The sequence below is a fragment of the Macaca nemestrina genome, chromosome 7, assembly GCF_043159975.1.
Source record: "Macaca nemestrina isolate mMacNem1 chromosome 7, mMacNem.hap1, whole genome shotgun sequence".
Lineage (NCBI taxonomy): Eukaryota > Metazoa > Chordata > Mammalia > Primates > Cercopithecidae > Macaca > Macaca nemestrina.
The window spans coordinates 87,436,691-87,459,202 of record NC_092131.1 but is presented as its reverse complement, the minus strand read 5'-3'; the positions used below and the strand labels follow the sequence as shown (position 1 = coordinate 87,459,202).

The window sequence follows — 22,512 nt, the reverse complement described above, 5'->3', positions numbered from 1 at the left end:
CCTTCATTAATTCCCCCTAACTTGAGGCATGGGGCTGAGGCAGAGTCCTAGTCACTGCTACCCTCTAAGGGAGAAATAGTGAGCAGCCTAAAACCCCAACCCTCTATAAGATGGGAGTCATAGCTCTTGGTGCACATAAACCGCGCAATAAACAGTACAGACACAGATGTTTTTCCACCTTCCCCTGTATTAGGATAGCACTAGTTTTCCATAAGAACCATACCACAAATGTCTTCAGAATTATTTCAACTATTACTCTAAAATAAGTCTAGAAAAAACTAGTTTTTTTTTTTTCTCTCTGACCCACAGGGACATATCTATCACTTATAGAATCTCAGTGCTGGCTTCTACGAAAACAAATTTAACATTTTTTTTTTTAGCGTGATGGTTAGGTGGCAGAAACAGTGATGTGGTGTTTAAAACTCTTCTTTTATGAACTTTGACAGCTTAGATGAGACCCTATAACTTATTAGTTGAGAGTGAAGGCTCTGGCATCAGACAGCCTGGGTTCACGTCCTGGTTTCTCATTTACCGTGTAGCTTAGAGAGAGTTTATTAACTTCAGTAAGTTACAATGTCATCTGTAAAACAGGAGTTCGAGAAGCCCCAAAGAATCTTTAATGGGTGAAGTATGGTAAGAACTGTTTGTGAATGAGAAGGCTTCTAAATCTGGTCTATTCCCAGCCTCTAATTTCTCCATTATAACTACCCCTTCATATTCCCCCACTAAAAATACATGTATCAACACATACTCTGTTGTGTACACACACACGTACACACACACACTTTTAGTTAGTAAGAGCCTGCATTCTTGGAAGAAAGTGGTATTTAACTGCTGTGACCACATGTCACTTACTTAAAATAAACCATTGTAATTTAGCACAGATTTGAAAACTCCTGGAAAGAAGGGGTAACTGCATCCCTGATTCTGTATCCAAACTTCCTTACCCCACCAGCTCAAAAACTTTCAGTGGCTCCCCTTTTTCTCCATGAAAAAAAAAAAAGATCCACTCCCTTTTCCCAGGAGTTTGTGGACCCCCCATAGCCAGATTAATTTATATTCCACTACCTAAGAGTAGTGAGCCTTGGAGTCCAATGGACAACCTTCGACCCTACCAAGGGTTCCCTAAACAATATGGGGAATGGAAGGCCTGGTGAGGAAAGGTTCAGACACTCAACACCGAGAATGAATGAGCTGGGTTTGAGACAAGTGGATAAGGTTTTTTAAACACTGGCCCCTGTAACCGGCCACTGGGCAGTATTTACGGAATGGACACCAGGGGGTAGCAAAATCTCACTCTCCTAGCTCTGGAGAGTGTCGGTGACTCGAGGGTCCCATAACCCAGTGTTAGGAAGAGCTCCAACTCCACAGCTCTACCTGTGCGGGGAAGATGGTTACTGGGGCTTGTTGCCATAGGTTCTTTTTTGACGCTATGGAGCAGAGGCCTCTTCTTGCCTCTAAGAAGGATGAACATTTGCTCTGTCCTTTTCCAGGCTCAGCGGAGCGGAGAAAAAGGTGGAGGTTAGCGTCCAGAGGAGGTGAGAGAAGGCGGCTCCCCCGCCTCCCCTCCCGCTGTTCCAACAACTGCCCAGAGGCTCCGGCCTCCGAGGAACTGCAGGCGAGGCCGGACGTTTTCTCATCATCGCCCTCCAGCTGCAGGGGCACAGGCGTTCACGCCCCTCCCGGGACTATTCAGCTTTCTGATCTCCTCTCCTCTCCTTTCCGTCCACCCTTTAGAAGGGCTCACGGAGCTGCGGGGCTTCCCAGTGCCTGCTCAGAGGCCAGGCAGGGCATCTCCCCGCCGTGCCCGTGCCTCTCCCCGGGCTCCTGAGAGACCTCCATCCGGCCTTCCTTTCCCATTCAGACACGGTCGGGGGACGCTTGGGGTTTGATGAGGGAGTGAGGCTAGAACTTTCGTAACTAGCCCACCCCGCTTTGTCTCCTGCGCCAAATACCCATCTCCACGGCCACGAGCCCTAGCGGCCCTGCAGGACGCTATAATCACCCCAACAGAAGGAAGGGGCTGGCATCCAGTACCGAATTCTCAAACTGGAGGCCTGGTGCCTTCCCTCTTCTAGCCGAATAGACAGATAGGGATGCGGAAGGGAAGGGCCACGGAGGAGAGAACTCAGAAAATGTCCGGCGAAATGCACGCCCTCCATGAGCATCCCGATCCGGGAACCCTGCCCCCTCGGCCACGATGTCCGCCCCCTATCCCAAGCCTTCGCTGCTCCCTGACTCCCGCACACTCCCGCCTTCCCCAGGCAACACAGAGGAGCCCATTGTCAGCCCAGAGGCTCCAGGCCCGAGGAGATGGAGGGAAAGGAGGAGGGCGGGCAAGCCCCAGGGGGATTGGGGAATCCCCTGATTCCCGGCCTTCCGCTCTCTGCTAGGCAGGCAGGGGCCTGAAGGTCTCATTTGAGCCCCGGGTCCTGCCCAAGTCTAGAAACCGATGAGAGAAGAGGGTCCCGGGCGAGTTAGAGCGGGGAGGCTTTCCAGCCGCAGGAAGACCCCAGTTCTGGGAAGGGGCGGCACAAGGGAATTCACGCACGCCCCAGCCTTTGGAGCATCCCTTGCCGAGGCTAAACTGATCCCGCGGGGAGCGAGGCGGTGGCGGGAAAAGAGGGGCATCCTCGGCTGGGCGGGCCTCCGAGGGTCAGGGTCGGGGTTACCCGCTGGAGGGCGGGGCGGAGAAGAAAGAAGGTTGCCGGTGAACGGGACGGATAGGCTGGGGACGCCCAGGGAGCGGCAGAGAGTCTCGACGCGGGAGATAGAGTCCCGACAAGGGGTCCCGCGCGGAGGCGGGGGCGGGCGCCGAAGGGCGGGGCGGGGAGGGGCGGCCGTCTCGGCCCTCCCTGGCGGGGCCCCGCGGCCTGGAAGCCGGAGCGGGCCGAGCCGCCACCGCGGCCGGAGCTGTCCCTTAGCCAGACCCGGCGAGACACGAGCGGCGGGAGGGAGGCGGTGGCGCGCCCGGCCCCGCCCGCCCGACCAAGCGTCGGACGCGGCCCGGCGCCGAGCCATGGTGAGTCCAGCGTCGCAGCCCCCTGGGTCCCCTCGGCCTTCGCGCAGCCCGCTCCGGGCCCCCAGTCCCCAGCCTGGTGCCTCCCGATCCTGCCTCGGACTGTTCAGCGCTCCGGGGACTCTCCTCCCTCCCTTCCCCCCTTCTTCGATTTGTCTGTTCGTCTGCCCGACTGTTTAGCTCTGTCCCCACCGAGTATTGCCCTCACCCTTTCTTCCTCCTCTACTCCGCCTCCTTCCCCATCCTCCCTTGGGTCTCTCCCCTAATCCACACACCTCCCCGCTCCCCGCCCTCCTCTGTCCTGACCTGTGCCTTTCTTTCCTGGAGCTTCCCTCCCCCTCCTGGTCCCAGCTCCTTACCCGCGGGAGACCCCTGCGGGTTGGTCCTGCAGCGTCCCTGGAAGAGGCCCGGCCCCTCGGGTCATGAGAACTGACCTGCATGGAACCACCATTTTCCATCCCTGTCCCTAACCCGGTGAGGCAGGCCCACCCATCCGGCCCTGGGGGACCGGCCACAGCTGTGGCTGGGACGGGGCCAGGGGCATGGCCAAAGAGGGAAATTCCCGCAGAGAAAAAGGGCTGCCTCAGGGTAGTTGGGGGTGCTTGGGGGGAGCTCACAGAACCAGGGGGCGTGACACTGCCAGAGCCGACCGGAGTTTGTGGGGGAGGGAAGTGCCCCAGAGCTCTTGCTGCAGGGAACTGAAGGGCTGCCTCAGGGCACTCCTGCGGCAGAGAGTGGGGAACATGAGCCGGAGCGCCCTGCAGGGAGTAGGGGACCCTGGCCGAAGCAACTTGGGGCGCTGGAAGCTGGAGGGTATCGCTAAGAAGAAGCCCACACCAATAGGAGTGAACACTGCCCTGGGAACTTTCACTGCAGAGTACTCTGAAGCATCGCTGCAAGAGTGGGCACTGCCAGAGAGAGCGCCCACTGCAAAGAGGGCGGGGGCATGGCCAAGGGGGCGCTCCCTGCAGAGTGAAGGAGGGGGAGAGGCCTTGCCAGGGGGAGCTCACCGCAGGGAGTGGAGGAGGGGCAGGGGCACTACTGGGGCCGCCCCTCTACGGAGGGAAGGGCACCCTCTGGCAGGGAGGCTGGAGGAAAAAGAAAGAGGAACTGGGCCAGGGAGAGCTGACTCAGTCTCTCTGGTCTCCTCTCTGGTCCCCGCCGGCAGGAGGCTGGGTCTCCGTGCTCCCGCCCGCCGCCTCCCTCCCCAGACCCCTCCTCCCCTCCTGCCGCTGCTGTTTCCTGTGGCTGAGACTCTCGCTCAGCCATGAGCTCACCGCCTCTAATGGGTTGCAGCTGCCTAGCTGCTCAAGCCCTAGCTCCGCACTCCCGGCCTTGGAGCAGACGGCCCCACTCTGCCTCACCCCCGGCCATCTCCACCTTCCCCCCACCCACGCGCACTGCGTCCGCCTGGTCCCGGAACACTGGGGGTCTGTCTGCTCGCCCACACACCTTGGGGCCGGGTCTGCGCCCTGACGCGCTGAATGTCCCGGTCTCTGGAGTGGTTGCCCTAACTTCCCAGACGGTCGAGACAAACTGGATGGAGGAGCTCAGAGAAAAATAAGCTATTTTGTTTTATGGCAAAGGCAAGACATGGGGGTAGGGCAGGTAGAGACCAAGGTAAAGGCTGCATTGAGTCTCCCCTTCCCCATTTACTGCAAAAAAAAAGAAAAAAAAAAATTCCAGTAAAAGGAACTTCAAAGACTGTCTTGAAAGAGAAGTTTGCAAAGGAATAGCCCAAGGGGTGGTTGTTTAGGTTGTGGGATGGAGGAAGATGTCTCATTGACTCACTTAGGGAGGGGAGTCTGGATGAAGCAGGGCTGAGTCTTTTTGAGACTCCTAGTGGAGGTTGGCAGAGAGAGGTCCCACTGGAATCAGAAAAGACCAGCTCTAATGCATACCATCAAGGCCTCCTCCTCCCTTCCCACAAGTTCCTTTTGTGACTTTTTTCTCTTTCAACTGCCCCCACCCGGTTCTTTGTAACCCAATCCCACATGCTCTAGGATTGGGTGATTGCTTCAGAGCCACTGTGGGAGAGGGAAGAGGGATGCTAGAAAGACCCAAGACAGTCACAGACAGTCTTTCCATCCTCCTCTTTTCACCAAATGACCATCTCTCTTTCACCAAATGATCATCTCTAGGACATAATTGTGGGTGATGCACCTCCACTTAAGATGGGGAGCTCTGGATGGTGTGTCTTATGAGAAGGGATTCGCAGGATGGCTCACCCCCTCAAGTTCTCAGCCATAAGCTCAGTCCCCTGATAGCCCAAAAGCCTGTCTTTTCTCTCCTAGGAAAGGTCTATGCAGTCACCCCAACTCACGAGCACCCGGAACAGCCCTGATTGGGGGCATTCACAACAAATTCTCTCTGGATCTCCAAAGCCAAGGTCTCAGAACTTGAGTGTTGAGTGCCCTGCCACGCTTGTGCACTCCGGCCCAGCCCCACTCCCATTCTGGGCTCATCAGCCAGCATTTCCTGAGTGCCCACTTTTTGCACACATTGTACAATGGGGGCCTTGGAGAACACAGCCACCCCCAGACCAGTGCAGCTCCCAAGGAGCCGCGATTGGGTGATCTCTAGGGATCTGTAGCCTGGTCCTATCTCTACAGGAGCCTGAGCCAGTGGAGGACTGTGTGCAGAGCACTCTCGCCGCCCTGTATCCACCCTTTGAGGCAACAGCCCCTACCCTGTTGGGCCAGGTGTTCCAGGTGGTGGAGAGGACTTATCGGGAGGACGCACTGAGGTACACGCTGGACTTCCTGGTACCAGCCAAGCACCTGCTTGCCAAGGTCCAGCAGGAAGCCTGTGTGAGTGGCCGTGCATCACTATTCTGCCTTCCCCAAGATCCACTGCCACACTCTACAGACTAGCCAGGCTGACTAATTCCCCCACTAACCTGGAGATACAGCCTCCCCTAATACTGATCTCTCCAAAGTCACTTAAGCCTCGTTCTCTGACCTCCCACAAACTTTGACCTTCACAGACACTGACCATTCAGACACTAACACACACACGCACACATTCATCTTCCCCAAATTCATCTTGACCCCTGAGAAACACTGACCCCCAAAGACCCTAACTCTCCAGACCCAATTCCAGACATTTTCACCCCCTCATATGAATTTCTCAAGATACTAACTCCCCCGTACATGAGTCAACAGAGATCCTTCATTTCTACAGATATAAAGACTTCTAAGAGTCTTTAACTTCTCCAAGACAATGGCATCTGCTGACCACGTCTTGGTAACGATTCAGTTCTTACCCTCCCACACACGGAACTAGCTTCCTAGAGAAGCTTCCTACCACCAGGAGACCGATCGGTCCCAATCCCTTCCTCTCTGCCACCTGAATACCCCAAATCTCCCCTCCTGCTCTCCTGAGAGTGTAATCTTCCAGGCATAGGGCTGGTCCTGCCTAGGGTGGGCCCATTCTAACCGCCCTCTTCTGCTGGCTTCTTCAGCAGAGGCCTGAGTGCAGCCTCCCATCTCTCTCCCCAGGCCCAGTACAGTGGATTCCTCTTCTTCCATGAGGGGTGGCCGCTCTGCCTGCATGAACAGGTGGTGGTGCAGCTAGCAGCCCTACCCTGGCAACTGCTGCGCCCAGGAGACTTCTATCTGCAAGTGGTGCCCTCAGCTGCCCAGGCACCACGACTAGCACTCAAGTGTCTGGCCCCTGGGGGTGGGCGGGTGCAGGAGATTCCTGTGCCCAATGAGGCCTGTGCCTACCTATTCACACCTGAGTGGCTACAAGGCATCAACAAGGACCGGCCAACAGGTCGCCTCAGTACCTGCCTACTGTCTGCGCCCTCAGGGATTCAGCGGCTGCCCTGGGCTGAGCTCATCTGCCCACGATTCGTGCACAAAGAGGGCCTCATGGTAGGACATCAGCCAAGTACGCTGCCCCCAGAACTGCCCTCTGGACCTCCAGGGCTTCCCAGCCCTCCACTTCCTGAGGAGGCGCTGGGTACCCGGAGTCCTGGGGATGGGCACAATGCCCCTGTGGAAGGACCTGAGGGCGAGTACGTGGAGCTGTTGGAGGTGACGCTGCCTGTGAGGGGGAGCCCAGCAGATGCTGAAGGCTCCCCAGGCCCCTCCAGAGTACGGACAGTACCCACTCGCAAGGGTGCTGGAGGGAAGGGCCGCCACCGGAGACACCGGGCGTGGGTGCACCAGAAGGGCCTGGGACCTCGGGACCAGGATGGAGCACGCCCACCCGGCGAGGGGAGCAGCACTGGAGCCTCCCCTGAGTCTCCCCCAGGAGCTGAGGCTGTCCCAGAGGCAGTAGTCTTAGAGGTGTCTGAGCCCCCAGCAGAGGCCATGGGAGAAGCCTCTGAATCTTGCCCCCTGAGGCCAGGGGAGCTTAGAGGAGGAGGAGGAGGCCAGGGAGCTGAAGGACCACCTGGTACCCCTCGGAGAACAGGCAAAGGAAACAGAAGAAAGAAGCGAGCTGCAGGCAGAGGGGCTCTTAGCCGAGGAGGGGACAGTGCCCCACTGAGCCCTGGGGATAAGGAAGAGGCCAGCCACCAAGAAGCCCTTGGCAATCTGCCCTCACCAAGTGATCACAAGCTTCCAGAATGCAGCCTGGTTAAGGAGGAATATGAAGACTCAGGGAAGCCAGACTCTGAGCCCAAAGAGTTCAAAACAGCAGGCGAGAAAGAGCCTCAGCCCTCTGAAGCCTGTGGGCCTACAGAAGAGGATGCCAGAGAGAGAGAGCAGGAGGGGCCAGGCCTGGTGTGTATGGCAGGTGAGATGACACTGAGTGAGGTTCATGGGGAAAGGGCCAAAGCAGGTCGGGCCTATGGGAGGGGGCAGGATGAGGAGCAGGGTTATGCTGGGAGCAGAACAACCAGAACCATCTTAACTTCAGTCCCATTTTTCTGTCTGTGTCTGGGCAGGACACGCAGGCCCAGAAGGCCTCCTGTCTGACACTCCGACACTTCTGCTGGAGACTGTGCAGGAAGGAAAAGCGGACAGCATTCCAGAAGAGGCCCTTCCAGTCTCCATCTCTGATGACCCTGATGTGGCTTGGGACTTGATGGCATCTGGATTCTTCGTCCTGACAGGTCAGTGGGCATCAGTGGGTGAAGGGAAAAAGGACTGGGAAAGAGAAGCAATTGGGTGGGCTTGGGGACTGGGGGAGGCAGGGTGGAAGGGAGGTAGGCTTGGACTGCTCCCAGCCAGGACAGCCTGGCCGTTTTGTGTCTTCAGGAGGGGTGGACCAGAGTGGGCGAGCTCTGCTGACCATTACCCCACCGTGCCCTCCTGAGGAGCCCCCACCCTCCCGAGACATGCTGAACACAACTCTTCATTACCTCCACTCACTGCTCAGGTAACCGAGGCCCAGTCCTGGCACCCTGGACACTAACCTCCTGGTTCATGAGGACCCTCACCTCCTTCTTCTCAGGACACTGACCTTCTGACCTCTAAGGACACCTCCTTCTTCAACCTTCAGATTTCAAGTCATTGACCTTTGGCCTTACTGACCCTGACCTCCAGCTTCATATCTTCATTGATCCTCAAAAGCAACACTGTTGACTTTCACTGTCTTCCAACACTACCAAGATCATCAGGACATTGGTTCACTTATTCAACAAATATTGATTGAGCACTGAGTACCTATTAGGCACCATACTACAGGCTGACATTGAATGCATGCCATTCCAGAACAGAATTCTGAACTTTCCAGACCTTAATTCCTTGGCCTAGTAGCCATATGAATATAGACTCCCAACTGCTAGGCCACTTCCTCCTGTACACCCATCCCAGAATTTGGCCCTTTGCCCATTTCTTCCCAAATGTACCAGCAACTAATATCTCCTGAGGACTATTAACTAAATACAGACCCTGTATGTCTGCCTTGCTTTATCTCCTATCCCCCAAAACACACACACAGAAGCCTCTTTGACTCTTCCTGCTCCCACAGGCCGGATCTACAGACACTGGGGCTCTCCGTCCTGCTGGACCTTCGCCAGGCACCTTCACTGCCTCCAGCACTCATTACTGTCTTGAGCCAACTTCAGGTAACCACCCCTTGAACAGGCAGTTCCCCTGGATCCTAACTCTTCACTAGTGGCCAGTCCAGGACACCCAATTGCCCAGTTTAGGGTTATTCTTCTCTGCCCTTAGGACTCAGGAGATCCTCCCCTCGTTCAGCGGCTGCTGATTCTCACTCACGATGACCTTCCAAGTGAACTCTGTGGATTTCAGGTTTGAGCCCTTCATTCCTACCTAGTTTCCCATCAGTAGTGGAGAAAGGAGAAGAAGCTGGCTGGAGCCCCAGGCTGGTTTCTGAGTCCTTGGGTGCCCAGGAAGAAACCCCTGCCTTACCCTCTACAGGGTGCTGAGGTGCTGTCAGAGAATGATCTGAAAAGAGTGACCACGCCAGAGGAGCTGCAGTGGGAGTTAGGAGGTCACAGGGACCCCTCTCCCAGTCACTGGGTAGAGATACACCAGGTAAGCTTCCCCTCTAACACCTAGCATCCTGGGAGCCAGGAATGACCCAGCTGAAGACATTCTAGGACAGATGCCAGGTCCAGGACATACCATAGGGTTGCAAAAAAGTGGTTTCCATTCCATTCAATTCAACAAGCATTTATGGCTCCCAAATCATGAGGAAAACACGTGCACTGTGCCATGGTCTACTGGGGAGATGGGAGGAGTATGTTAAATTATTATTATAATTACTATTTTTAGACAGTCTCGCTCTGTCACCCAGGCTGGAGTGCAGTGGTTCGATCATAGCTTACTGCATCCTCCATCCTCCAGACTCAAGCGATCCTCCCACATCAACCTCTTGAGTAGCTGCGGCTACAGGCATGTGCCGCCACACCCAGCTAATTTTTGGTTTTTTGTTTGTTTGTTTGTTTGTTTTTTTTGTAGAGATGGGGTTTTGCCATGTTGCCCAGGCTGGTCTCAAACTCCTGGACTCCAGTGATCCACCCGTCTCAGCCTCTCAAAGTGCTAAGATTACAGGCATGAGCTACCGTGCCCAGCCAAATAAATTATTAATATGACATTAAGTAGTACATGATTTTTGGTGGGAGATAAATCATGAAGCAAGTAGAGAAGAGTGCAAGATAGTGTCAATGGGTTTCTGGAAAGCACTGAGTCAAAAGGCTGATTCTTGTTCCAAATTACTTTACCTCACTTGCAGAAATAGTGCCCTTTCTGTACCCACTCCTTGCACCAACATCCAGGCCTCGGGATCTTCATCAGCGAAGTGTAACAATCACAGTATAATTGCTAAAGGTCCTTCCAGCACTTATCTCATGTAATTCTATGAATATAAGTGTTGTGAGTATTCAAGAAGAGAGAAATAAACATGATCTGAGCTGAGTATAAAAGAGGGGTCTGTAGATGGTCTCTAAGTTTCGCCTTTAGTGTCAAAGGGGAAATTGACATGAATAGGCAGAGAGAAGGGGTTTGACAGGGTGAAGCCCCACTGAAGACAGAGAGAAAGGAAGGTCACAGTTACCAAGCTGTGCAATGTGCCAGGCCCATGCTAGTTGCTAAACTGGCATCATCTCCTTAAAAATCACAGAAGCCGTTCTTATCCTGACTTTACAGTTGAGGAACTGAAGTTCAGGAAGGTTTCTGGACCTGCCCAACATCATACAATTAGTTAGCAACAAAGTCAGGAACTGAATTCAGCATTGCCTCCATAAAAGTCTCTGGGGCTACCTCACCCCAACCCTAGGGCTTAAGTTCCTTCTTAAACTCTAATCCTCAACTCCATCCCTGCGTGTGGGTTTCAGGAAGTGGTAAGGCTATGCCGCCTGTGCCAGGGTGTGCTGGGCTCGGTACGGCAGGCCATTGAGGAGCTGGAGGGAGCAGCAGAGCCAGAGGAAGAGGTATGAAATGAGATGGGACAGTGGGGGGATGGGATTGGGATGGGGCTGGGGTGGAGACTCTCTGGTGGAACCCCAACTGGCAACTGCTCCCTATCCCCAGGAGGCAGTGGGAATGCCCAAGCCCCTGCAGAAGGTGCTGGCAGATCCCCGGCTGACGGCACTGCAGAGGGATGGGGGGGCCATCCTGATGAGGCTGCGCTCCACTCACAGCAGCAAGTACGAGGGATGGGTGTGCGGGGGCAGGTGGAAGTGGGAGGTGGAGACACAGCCGAAGGCTGCCAACAAACCTTAGCTGCCAGACCATTCTTATTGTGCATGTATCTGGGCAAGATACCATGCTTTTACACTTACTGTCTCATAACCCTCACAACATCCTTGCGTGCCATTTACTATTACAAATGAGGATTTGGAGGATCAGAAATGTTAACTGTCTTGGCCAACATCGGTCAGTAAAGAGTCAGGATTCAAACCAAAGCAGTCAGGGTTCAACCCATGCTTTTGATCCATGCTGCTATGCAGCTTCTCATGTTTGCATCCCTCGGAGGGATGGGAGGACAGAATTGAGGGGCTCAACAAAGGAAATGATTCATTCTTTCCTGCTCCTTCCCCAGACTGGAGGGCCAAGGCCCAGCTACACTGTATCAGGAAGTGGACGAGGCCATTCACCAGCTCGTGCGCCTCTCCAACCTGCACGTGCAGCATCAAGAGCAGCGGCAGTGCCTGCGGCGACTCCAGCAGGTGAGCCAGGACTCCTATGTCCCTCTTACTCGGCCTGGGAGTATGGCCTCCAGCACCTTTCCCGTTGGTACTTATAGTTGATGGTGTTCTTCTAGCCTGGCTTGGTTGAATGCCCCTCCCTGTCTCCTCACCTTTGTTGGTCAGTGTGAGATTCAACAAGAGGGTGGGAGCATCGTAGCACCAGTAAAGAAAAGCCAGGTCTCCCCCTCCCCACTGTTTATGCTTGATCGAAGATGCTGAGAGATTGTGAGAGATGCTCAGCTGCCCTAGGGGCTTCTGAAAAGAGCTGATCAACTCTGGAGTGCCTACCTTCTTAGCTGAAAAATAATAAAAGTCTATTGATACCAGTTCATTAGTTACACTGCCACACATGCACCCTTAACTCCTTATGTGATGTCATCCCTCAGACCTGAGGTCGGAAAGGTACCACCTCCCTCCACCTTGGAAGGAGAGAGCATTGAAAGCACCTAAGAGGAACTACAGGCTTCTTTGTGGGGAAGATTCAGGAATAAGGCTGGCTTCTCTGAACCTTGATTCTTCTCTCCTGGGGTTAAGAGCCCCATAGGGATTTGCTGTCCACCACACCATGTAAGGTAGAGGGAGCTTTGAAATCTGATTGTTCCTCCTTAGCCCCGAGCATGGTGAGTGGACACTTTACGGACCTGCAGGTGGGCATCAGAGGAAAGGTCATCTCAGGGCCAGTGCTAAAGCGGGAGCCGAGACTTTCTGTTTCCTAGGATTTCTTCGTATTGGCTTCCTCTAAGCCAATATCCTAGAGATGGGTTGCATCTCCTGTTTGCTTACCTGCTTATTAGCTGTTTCCCCAACTGGTTAAAAACAAGATTTGGAATCTAAAGTGCTCAGCTTGAGTTCTAGTTCTGCCATGTGTAAGATGTTGGACAAGTCATGAAGCTTCTCTGAGTTCCCAAGTCCTCATCTGTAGAATTGGGATAGTAATAATTAACTCACAACATGGTTAGAAAGATCAAATGAATTCAGCAAAGGACTATAAAAGTGGTTATTGTTGGCACTGGCTATTAGGAACAGTCTCAGACTTCTCATCCTCAGGCTGTCCCACCCCCAGCTTCCAGCCTTTCTTCAGAGGAAAATATTATCATCACTTTTTGGTCAAATATCTCAGAACCAGCATGAGAGTTTGTATAGCCCCATAATAGGCAATTAAAGCTGGACACATACACACATACACACACACCCCTTCTGTGCTGTTTCTCCAGGCTTGGTCCCTGCGACCCTTGCCCACCAGTTGCCAAGGCTTAGTGAAAGCCGTCAGTCATCCATATGACCCTCATCCTGCCTTTGGTTCACCCCAGTTTGATGTACTTCACACTCGGGCATAGCTCTGGAACTTTGACCCACCTCCCTCAGTACTTTCCACCAGCCCAGCTTCCCACTCATCTGGCACCTTACTGAAGATTTCTTACTCGGTTTTTCACTTGACCCTTGTGGAAACTATTACCATTCACTGTTGTCATTCCCACATTGCAGATGAGATGCAGTAGTTCACTCAAGGTTCTACAGATTGGTGTGGTGGGGCTGATGATGGATCTCAGCCCTTCCTTGCCTTTCCACTCCATGACCCCCTACTCTACCACCCCATCTGCCTCAGGTGTTGCAGTGGCTCTCGGGCCCAGGGGAGGAGCAGCTGGCAAGCTTTGCTGTGCCCGGGGACACCTTGTCTGCCCTGCAGGAGACAGAGCGGCGATTCCAGGCTTTCAGCGCTGAGGTCCAGGTGAGAAAGGGCAGGAGGGCAGGTGAGAGGAGGCAGGGAGAGACTACCTAGGAGTGAGGACCAGGTCTGAGAGCAGCCTCCCTTCTCCAGGAGCGCCTGGCCCAGGCACGGGAGGCCCTGGCTCTGGAGGAGAATGCCACCTCCCAGAAGGTGCTGGATATCTTTGAACAGCGGCTGGAACAGGTTGAGAGTGGCCTCCATCGGGCCCTGCGGCTACAGCGCTTCTTCCAGCAGGTACATGCAGAGCCTTTTCCTTTTGTTCCCCCCATTTCCATTTCTTTACTTCCTTTCTGCCTGGAGAGGCTAATCAAGTTGTTAAAAGCGGAGGCTGAGGAGCCCATCTCCTTGGTTTTGACTCTTAGCTCTGCCACCTGCTTGCTGAATGACCTGGGACAAGATACTAAACCTGACTGTGCCTCCATAGATCTACCTCACAGGGCTGCTGTGGGGATTACATGAGGCAATATATAAAAGCCGTTAGCCCAGAGCCTGCCACTCATAAACGCCATATGAGTACTGGTTATTCTTTTATATAGGCTCTTCCATCTCCATACCAACTCCAAGTGACATGGTTAGGCAGTGATGCTGGAACAGTGAGAAAACGGGGAGAGTGATGGGCATTGGGAAGCCACAGGCAAGAGGACAAGGGCTGTCGTTGGGCATCCTTTGTGAGCAACACAGGCCCTTACCCTTTCTCTCCCATCCCTAACCCCTTTGATTTTGTAGGCACATGAATGGGTGGATGAGGGCTTTGCTCGACTGGCAGGAGCTGGGCCGGGTCGGGAGGCTGTGCTGGCTGCACTGGCCCTGCGGCGGGCCCCAGAGCCCAGTGCCGGCACCTTCCAGGAGATGCGGGCCCTGGCCCTGGACCTGGGCAACCCAGCAGCCCTGCGAGAATGGGGCCGCTGCCGGGCCCGCTGCCAAGAGCTGGAGAGGAGGATTCAGCAACACCTGGGAGAGGAGGCGAGCCCACGGGGCTACCGACGACGGCGGGCAGACAGTGCCAGCAGTGGAGGGGCCCAGTGGGGCCCCCACAGCCCCTCACCCAGCCTCAGCTCCTTGCTGCTCCCCAGCAGCCCTGGGCCACGGGCAGCCCCATCCCATTGCTCCTTGGCCCCATGTGGAGAGGACTATGAGGAGGAAGGCCCTGAGCTGGCTCCAGAAGCAGAGGGCAGGCCCCCACGGGCTGTGCTGATTCGAGGCCTGGAGGTCACCAGCACTGAGGTGGTAGACAGGACGTGCTCACCGCGGGAACATGTGCTGCTGGGCCGGGCTGGGGGGCCAGACGGACCCTGGGGAGTAGGCACCCCCCGGATGGAGCGCAAGCGGAGCATCAGGTGAGATCCCAGCCCAACTGGTGCCCAAGAGGCAGACCCAACTGCCCAGTAGGAAAAGAAGGTGATATTGTTGGGGGTAGTGGCTCCCTCCCACACCTCTGCCACTCCTGTTGTGCCTGCAGTGCCCAGCAGCGTCTGGTGTCTGAGCTGATTGCCTGTGAACAAGATTACGTGGCCACCTTGAGTGAACCAGTGCCACCCCCTGGGCCTGAGCTGACTCCTGAACTTCGGGGCACTTGGGCTGCTGCCCTGAGTGCCCGGGAAAGGCTTCGCAGCTTCCACCGGACACACTTTCTGCGGGAGCTTCAGGGCTGCGCCACCCACCCCCTACGCATTGGGGCCTGCTTCCTTCGCCATGTGAGTGATCCCCTCAACTTCTTCCAAGTGCTCTCTCTTCTGTGTTCCAGCCTCATCCATCTGTCCCTCTTTCTCAGTACCCACAGCCCTCTCCTCCCATGTATGGTCCATGCCATTGGGGCCCAGCCCTGTTCTGTGGGCACCTCTGCCTCTACTCAGCCTCTGCGTCCCTGCTCTCAAGGGCTGCCTGGACTATGCTCTCTCCACAGGGAGCCCTTCCCCACCTGGCAGGCAGAGTGCTCCCTGGTGACCCATCCCTCATTTGGGCTACAGAGAGGATGGAGGGGGAAGAGAGAGGTTTGTCTGCACAGACCTCGCTGGAGACACCTTATCTGTTCTTTACTGGCACAGGGGGACCAGTTCAGCCTTTATGCACAGTACGTGAAGCACCGACACAAACTGGAGAATGGTCTGGCTGTGCTCAGTCCCTCAAGCAAGGTAACTTTTTCTCCAATCTTCAGAAGAAAAGTAGAGGGGCCAGGAAGACCTAAAAACCCGCCCCAAAAATCCCACAGGGAAAAAAGCTTTCCTGGATGTGCCCAGGAACATCACCTACCAATCATCTCCTAGAATTGCCGAGGGTGGGACAAGCACTGGACTGGTGAGGCCAGGTTCTTATCCAGTCCACCTGAGGGACCAGGCAGGACTCCTGACTCATCTGGGCCTCCATTTCCACATTTGGTAAATGGGGGCGATAGTCACTATAGCCAGCTCACAGGGAGGATCTGAGCAGCAGAAGAGCTCACATCAAAAGACGTACAAGTGACTTTAAAAGTTCAAAGCCAGTGGCCCAGCGTGGTGGCTCACACCTGTAATCCCAGCACTTTGGGAGGCCGAGGCGGGCAGATCATGAGGTCAGGAGATCAAGACCATCCTGGCCACCATAGTGAAACCCCGTCTCTACTAGAAATACAAAAAAAAAAAAAAAAAATTAGCCAGGCATGGTGGTGAGCACCTGTAGTCCCAGCTACTCAGGAAGCTGAGGCAGGAGAATGGCGTGAACCTGGGAGGTGGGGCTTGCAGTGAGCCGAGATCGCACCACTGCACTCCAGCCTGGGTGATAGAGCAAGACGCCATCTCAGGAAAAAAAAAAAAAAAAAAAAAAGTTCAAAGCCAGAGAGTACAGGAGATTACTATTTTGATTCTTGTTCCATTTCCCTTCAAGATATAGACAATGATTGCTGGCCTGCAGGCCCCCACCTGCTTTCTTTCCAGGTGGAAGGGTTTCGCCTTACTTTAGGGAGCATCTGGGCTTCATCTATACCCAAAAGCCTAGGGTATCACCCACCTACCCCCCAACCCCTGAGCTTGGCCCCTAGAGGCTCCAGCCCTCCCCTCATCCCTGTCTGTGTCCTCCTCAACCTAGGGCTCCATGGAGGCTGGACCTTACCTGCCCCGAGCCCTGCAACAGCCTCTGGAACAGCTGGCTCGGTATGGGCGGCTCCTGGAGGAGCTCCTGAGGGAAGCTGGGCCTGAGCTGAGTTCTGAGCGCCAGGCCCTTGGGGCTGCTGTACAGCTGCTTCGGGAACAAGAGGCCCGTGGCAGAGACCTGCTGGCTGTGGAGGCGGTGCGTGGCTGTGAGGTGAGGCCCTGGCTCCAATCACTGCTGCTCAAACGGCCCAGCCCTGGCCTCAGAAGCCATGTAGGTTGGTGACAGGAGAACCAGGCTCCAGGTCAGAGGGCCCCAGGCTTTAATTTCTAACCAGCTGGGTGGCCTTGATTGAGTCACTGAACTTCACTGGGCCTCACTTTCCTCCTTTGTAAATAAAGAAGCTATGTCCTCCCAACATCCCATGTTCCTACATCCGCCTTGTACTCTCCCGTTCCTTTCCTAATTGTTATCTTTCCCCACCTACCCTATACTTCCTCCTGCCCCTCAACACCCAGCACATACCTTATCTCGTCTACCTAGTCTTTTTCCAGCCCTGAGGTTCCAAAACATGTTGGAATCCTATATCCTCCTCTGGAATAGACCTATTTCCCTTTCAGTTCTTCGCTGATTCTCTTCCTGGATCCCCAGCATGCAAAGGCTTCCCCACAGGCGGCTATAAACCTTACTATGCAGTGCACCTTGCCATCTTCAGAAACAGGGCTGTGCTGCTCAGCTGGGTGGGCTGTGCATGGTGACCAGTGGATGGACTCTAGGCTGAGGGCTTCCCTGACTTCCTGACCCTGCCTGAGAACCAGTGCGTTAGGCCCCTTGCCCTATAAATCTATTTTTGCTCCCTGTAAAATACAAACAAAGGGCCCCTGGGCCAACCACTTTTGCTTTTCCTTTCTCCAGATAGATCTGAAGGAGCAGGGACAGCTCTTGCATCGAGACCCCTTCACTGTCATCTGTGGCCGAAAGAAGTGCCTTCGCCATGTCTTTCTCTTTGAGCATCTCCTCCTATTCAGCAAGCTCAAGGGCCCTGAAGGAGGGTCAGAGATGTTTGTTTACAAGCAGGCCTTTAAGGTACAATTCCTGGAGTGAGTGGTGGAGGTGACAGGAAGTCATTCTCTTCTTGAGAACTCAGGATGTTCTGGAAATTCAACCCCAACACAGGTTGAGAATCTGCATCATCTAGAATAGGCTTTGGCTTGTAATCGACCATCAAGTTAGGGTGTCAGGGGATGTTGGAAGTCCCTGTCACTGGTCTACCTCATGAGGTTTTCCTTATCATTCATGCGGAAGCCTTAGGAGGCATTCCAAACGAGACTGGAAGAGGAGCTTTCCCACTAAGGACACACATGCCTTTGGAATTAGGGTTGGTTCCTAGGGCATGAGGAGAAAGCACGCTATACTTTGACTAAAGAATCCAAGAAGAGGCAGGCCTTGCTTTAGGGAAACAGCCTCGATATCCAGATAAGCATTTATAGCAACCTATGGTCCTGGATCAGGCAGTGTGGGGTGGATTCTAAGGGTTTCTAGACTTTGTACCCCCTGCATGAGTATAGCATAGAGGAAAAGGCCTGGGTCCACTTCCAGCTCTACTAAGCTATGAGAAGCCTTTGTGCAAGTTGTTTCATGTTTCTGGCCTCATTTCCCCTTCTGTAAATTATGGTTGTTGTGAAGACTAAATGTAGAGCACTTGGCACATGATAGGTGTTGAGCAAACGTTTACTGAACATCCATCAGATGCCAGGCTAAGCCCAGTGCTTGCCATGTGGTGCCACCCAGCCAGGACTTGCTCTGTCTTCACCCACTGCCCTCTGCTCTTCCTCAGACTGCTGACATGGGGCTGACAGAAAACATCGGGGACAGCGGACTCTGCTTCGAGTTGTGGTTTCGGCGGCGGCGTGCACGAGAGGCATACACTCTGCAGGCAACCTCACCAGAGATCAAACTCAAGTGGACAAGTTCTATTGCCCAGCTGCTGTGGAGACAGGCAGCCCACAACAAGGGTACTGGGCAGAGCTGAGGAACAGGGTGCTTGGAGTCAGGGTTATAGCAGGAAGCTTTCTGGAGAGTATGGGGACTGCGTGGGAAAACAGTGTATAGGATGAAGAAAGAATGGCTTAGAAGAAGATTCAAGATTTGGCTTGAGAGAAATTACTGAGGTAGAAATAAGCCTAAGATATACCAAAAAGAAAGAGAAAGCTGGCAAATTTCAGGGAAGCAAGAGCAAGTAGGGGTCAGGTGCATTTTGAGAGAGCAAAGTGGGAGGATTGCTTGAGGCCAGGTGTTCAAGACCAGCCTGGGGACATAGTGAGACCCCATTTCTACAAAAAAGTTTAAAATTAACTGGGCATGGTGGTGTGCACCTATAGTCCTAGCTATTTGAAGAGTGAGGTAGGAGGATCACTTGAGCCGAAATGTTCAAGGCTACAATGAGCTATGATGGTGCCACTGCACTTGAGCCTGAGTGACAGAGCAAGACTCTGTCTTTAAAGGATTAAAAAAAATTTTTTTTTATAAAGCAAATGGCTGGAAAAAGGTGGTGAGAAACCACTCACTTGGATTTAAGAACTGCTGCTACTTGCTGTGTGACCTGGACTAGTTTTGTTTTTTTGTTAGTTTTGTTTTTATTTTTGACTTTTTGCTGGGTTTTACCTTGGTTTTAATTTTCGGAACTTCATTCTGCTCATCTGAAAAATTGAATAGTAATGTCTTCATCTTAGTGTAATAGGGATGATTAAGTAAGGTGAAATATATGGAAGCACCTTGTAAACTGTAAAAGTATGTAAAAATGTGAGGGTTTTTTTGTTTTGTTTTGCTTTTTTTTTTGCTCTTAATACCCAAGATGCAGAGTAGAAATCAGGCAGCTGGGATGCCAAATGGGCAAGATGCAACATACTGGAGAGAAGAGCCAGATATCTGAGGAGGAAGTCACACCATCATTGCCATCCATGTTGTGATAGTCAACAGGAGGAGTAAAAAGAGACACGAGAGGAATGAAAGGGAGGAATGAGGGTTGGAAAGGAGCAAAACAAAAACAAAAACAAACCAAAAAAGTAAACCATGACGTGCTAGGGCTAGAGAGAAGGGCAGGAAGAAGTTGGTAACAAGTGTCCCTATTCCCCAGAGCTCCGAGTGCAGCAGATGGTGTCCATGGGCATTGGGAATAAACCCTTCCTGGACATCAAAGCCCTTGGGGAGCGGACGCTGAGTGCCCTGCTCACTGGAAGAGGTGAGGGCCATGGTGCTGGGGGGTGGCCCCCAGGAGTGAAGACCTTGACAATGAGGATACAAAGGGGAGGTGTGGTGGAAAGTCAGGAAGGGCATCTCGTTCCCAAATCAGTGGGACTGGCTGGGAGGCCCTCTGTGAGACTGAGGGTCATTCCAGGGAGCCAAGAGGGCTTTCCCACACCAGCACCCCACCCCCCACTCCCCACTCTCTGCAGCCGCCCGCACCCGGGCCTCCGTGGCCGTGTCATCCTTTGAGCATGCCGGCCCCTCCCTTCCCGGCCTTTCGCCGGGAGCCTGCTCCCTGCCTGCCCGCGTCGAGGAGGAGGCCTGGGATCTGGACGTCAAGCAAATTTCCCTGGGTGAGGCACCTCTGAAGGGGTGGCTCCCAACAGCTCGGTCATGGTGGTGATGTTCAGGCTGCTTGCTGCTGAGCAATTCCTTTTTCTAGCCAAGTAGCCCAGTTGCCATGACAACTATGTACAGCTTCCCCACTGCTAAAAGAACCGTCTGGTTGCTAGGGTGATGCTTACAACAGCCTGTTGCTAAGAAGCACTTCCTCTGTACCTCTCTCTCTAGCTCTCCTTGGGTTTCTATGGAAACTGCCTCAGCTTCCTGTTGTACCCTCTTGGTTCACCACGGCAATCCTTATAGTTTCCTGTCGCTTCTTCCCTGGTTGCTCAAATGATGCTGCTGACAATTTCCTGCCTCTTGGTAGGGGGTTCCCTTGCAACTGGATCGCTATGGTGACTTACAGCTTCCTGTTGCTATGGAGCTTTTTCTTCCCTGATGGAGCAGCTTGGTTGCTTAAGGTAATCTGGAGGGATTCTATACTCTGCTCTCACCCTAGCTTCCCCTTCAGCCCCAGAAACACTTGACTCTTCTGGAGATGTGTCCCCAGGACCAAGAAACAGCCCCAGCCTGCAACCCCCCAACCCTGGGAGCAGCACTCCCACCCTGGCCAGTCGAGGGATCTTAGGGCTATCCCGGCAGGTAAGTTCCTACAATGAGGCTGGGAACGAGGTGATCTCTTTGGCTGCTTTCTGGGTGGGCTTTTCTGATCTTTCAACCCTAGGGGGGTTGGGGGAAAACTGTGAACCTGTGCTCCTAGCTGAGGCTACAGACTGGATTTATTATCTTGTCTACCTTTCTCCTCTCCCCGGGACCTGGCTAAGAGGCATCAAGGTCACAGGTTAAAAGGAATCTTAAATAAGGAGTATAGTGCTGGGGTGGATGGAAAGGGGAGAATCACAGTGGCCTGGCTTGAACTTGGGTTAAAATGGCAAAACTCAGGCCAGGTGAGGTGGCTCATACCTGTAATCCCAGACTTTCAGAGGCTCAGCTGAGAGGATCACTTGAGCCTAGGAGTTCAAGACCAGCCTGGGCAACATAGTGAGACCCAATCTCTACAAAAAAAAGAAAAAAAAGTTTTAATTAGCTGAACTTTTGAGGGGTGCACACCTATAGTCCCAGCTACTCAGGAGGCTGAAGCAGGAGGATCTCGTGAGCCCAGAAGGTTGAGACTTCAGTGAGCCACATTTGTGCAACTGTACTCCAATCTGGGCAACAGTGAGCACCTGTCTCTAAAAAAATAAAAGTAAATAGCAAAATTCAAGGACTTTGGGTAGGAAAGAGAGATGAACTGACAGGCTTGTGGGGAGGGATGGAGGGAAAGAAAGCGAGAGAAAGACAAGAAATATGTCCCTAAATTCACTGTAGTTTCTCTCCCCCCAGAGCCATGCTCGAGCCCTGAGTGACCCCACCACGCCTCTGTGACCTGGGTGAGTCAGCATCCCCAATTTCTTCCACATCCAACACTCCTTCCGTCTTGCATGTACCTTCCTTCCTGTCCCCAGCTACTCGGGAGTCTGCTTCTTCCCTCTCCCAACTCATCTCCCTCTTCTCTCCTGGCTTCTAGAGAAGATCCAGAACTTGCCTGCAGCTTCTCCTCTCAGCACACTTTGGGCTGGGATGGCAGTGGGGCATAATGGAGCACTGGGCGATCACTGAATTTCTTCCCTCTGCTTCCTGGACACAGAGGAGGTCTAAGGACCAGAGTATTGCCCTGCCACCACTATCTCTAGTCCCCCTAGCTTGGTGCCTTCTCCTGCAGGAGCCAGAGCAGCCACATTGCTTGCCTTCATACCCTGGAGGTGGGGAAGTTACCCCTCTTCCAGTGCTTTCCCATCCTGGGCCACTGTATCCAGGACATCACTCCCATGCCAGCCCTCCCTGGCAGCCCATGTTCTCCTCTTTTCTCACCCCTTGACTTTCCCTGAGAAGAATCATCTGTGCCAGGTCAACCGGAGTTCCCGGTGACTCCATTCTGAGGTGTCACAAGAAATGAAGCTATGCAAACTATAATAGGAGGGTGCAACAGGGAACTGTAGACTTTATATATGTAATTACTGTTATTATAATACTATTGTTATATTAAATGTATTTACTCACACTTTGCCTCCAAGGAGCTAGAGTAGTCCTCTGGATTAAGGTGATAAATAACTTGAGCACTTTCCCTCAACCAGCCCTTAACTAGAACACAGAAAATAAAACCAAGACTGGAAGGTCCCCTGAACCCTTCCCAGGCCCAGAGCTGACTGTGTGTGAGCCTGGGAGAATGTGTCTCCTCCACAGTGGCTCCCAGAGGCTCCACTCGCTGAAGCTCCTTCTCCCACACTGCACCTACTCCTTGAGGCTGAACTGGTCACAGACAAACTGGGATGCAGCACAGTCCAGCAGTTCTCAAAATGAGGCCCTCAGGCCACAGTGTGTGAGAACTTGATTGGCTATTTGTTAAATGCTGATTCTTGGACCCCATCAGAGCTGCTGCATTGAAACCTGGGGGTGAAACCT

The 22,512-nt window shown here is 53.6% G+C and overlaps 1 protein-coding gene and 1 long non-coding RNA gene across 7 annotated transcripts in view; one reads left to right on the top strand and one right to left on the bottom strand.

Moving 5' to 3' along the window:
- Window positions 1-3,467, bottom strand: part of LOC139364353 (uncharacterized) — a 26,447-nt gene extending 22,980 nt beyond the window's left edge. The window contains exon 1 of the long non-coding RNA XR_011626030.1: window positions 3,379-3,467. This is a non-coding gene — a long non-coding RNA (uncharacterized lncRNA). The remainder of the gene's footprint in view (window positions 1-3,378) is intronic.
- Window positions 2,873-22,512, top strand: LOC105496574 (Rho guanine nucleotide exchange factor 40). 6 transcript variants are annotated; one of them, XM_071100504.1, is made up of 24 exons: window positions 2,895-3,022; window positions 5,632-5,829; window positions 6,520-7,765; window positions 7,917-8,084; window positions 8,230-8,350; window positions 8,945-9,041; window positions 9,148-9,228; window positions 9,358-9,474; window positions 10,776-10,871; window positions 10,972-11,087; window positions 11,483-11,609; window positions 13,237-13,359; window positions 13,450-13,593; window positions 14,086-14,696; window positions 14,819-15,053; window positions 15,405-15,491; window positions 16,420-16,635; window positions 17,338-17,508; window positions 18,260-18,437; window positions 19,559-19,663; window positions 19,878-20,021; window positions 20,522-20,652; window positions 21,394-21,440; window positions 21,578-22,512. In XM_071100504.1, the coding sequence occupies exons 1-23, from the start codon at window positions 3,020-3,022 to the stop codon at window positions 21,433-21,435; spliced, it is 4,557 nt and encodes a 1,518-aa protein (XP_070956605.1). In that variant the 5' UTR covers window positions 2,895-3,019; the 3' UTR covers window positions 21,436-21,440; window positions 21,578-22,512. The 6 variants fall into 6 exon arrangements, 4 of the variants coding, with proteins under 4 accessions (XP_070956605.1, XP_070956604.1, XP_011765410.2 ...); XM_071100503.1 differs by lacking the exon at window positions 2,895-3,022 and adding an exon at window positions 3,404-3,493; XR_003021497.2 differs by lacking the exon at window positions 21,578-22,512 and having other exon boundaries at window positions 2,873-3,022; window positions 20,239-20,652.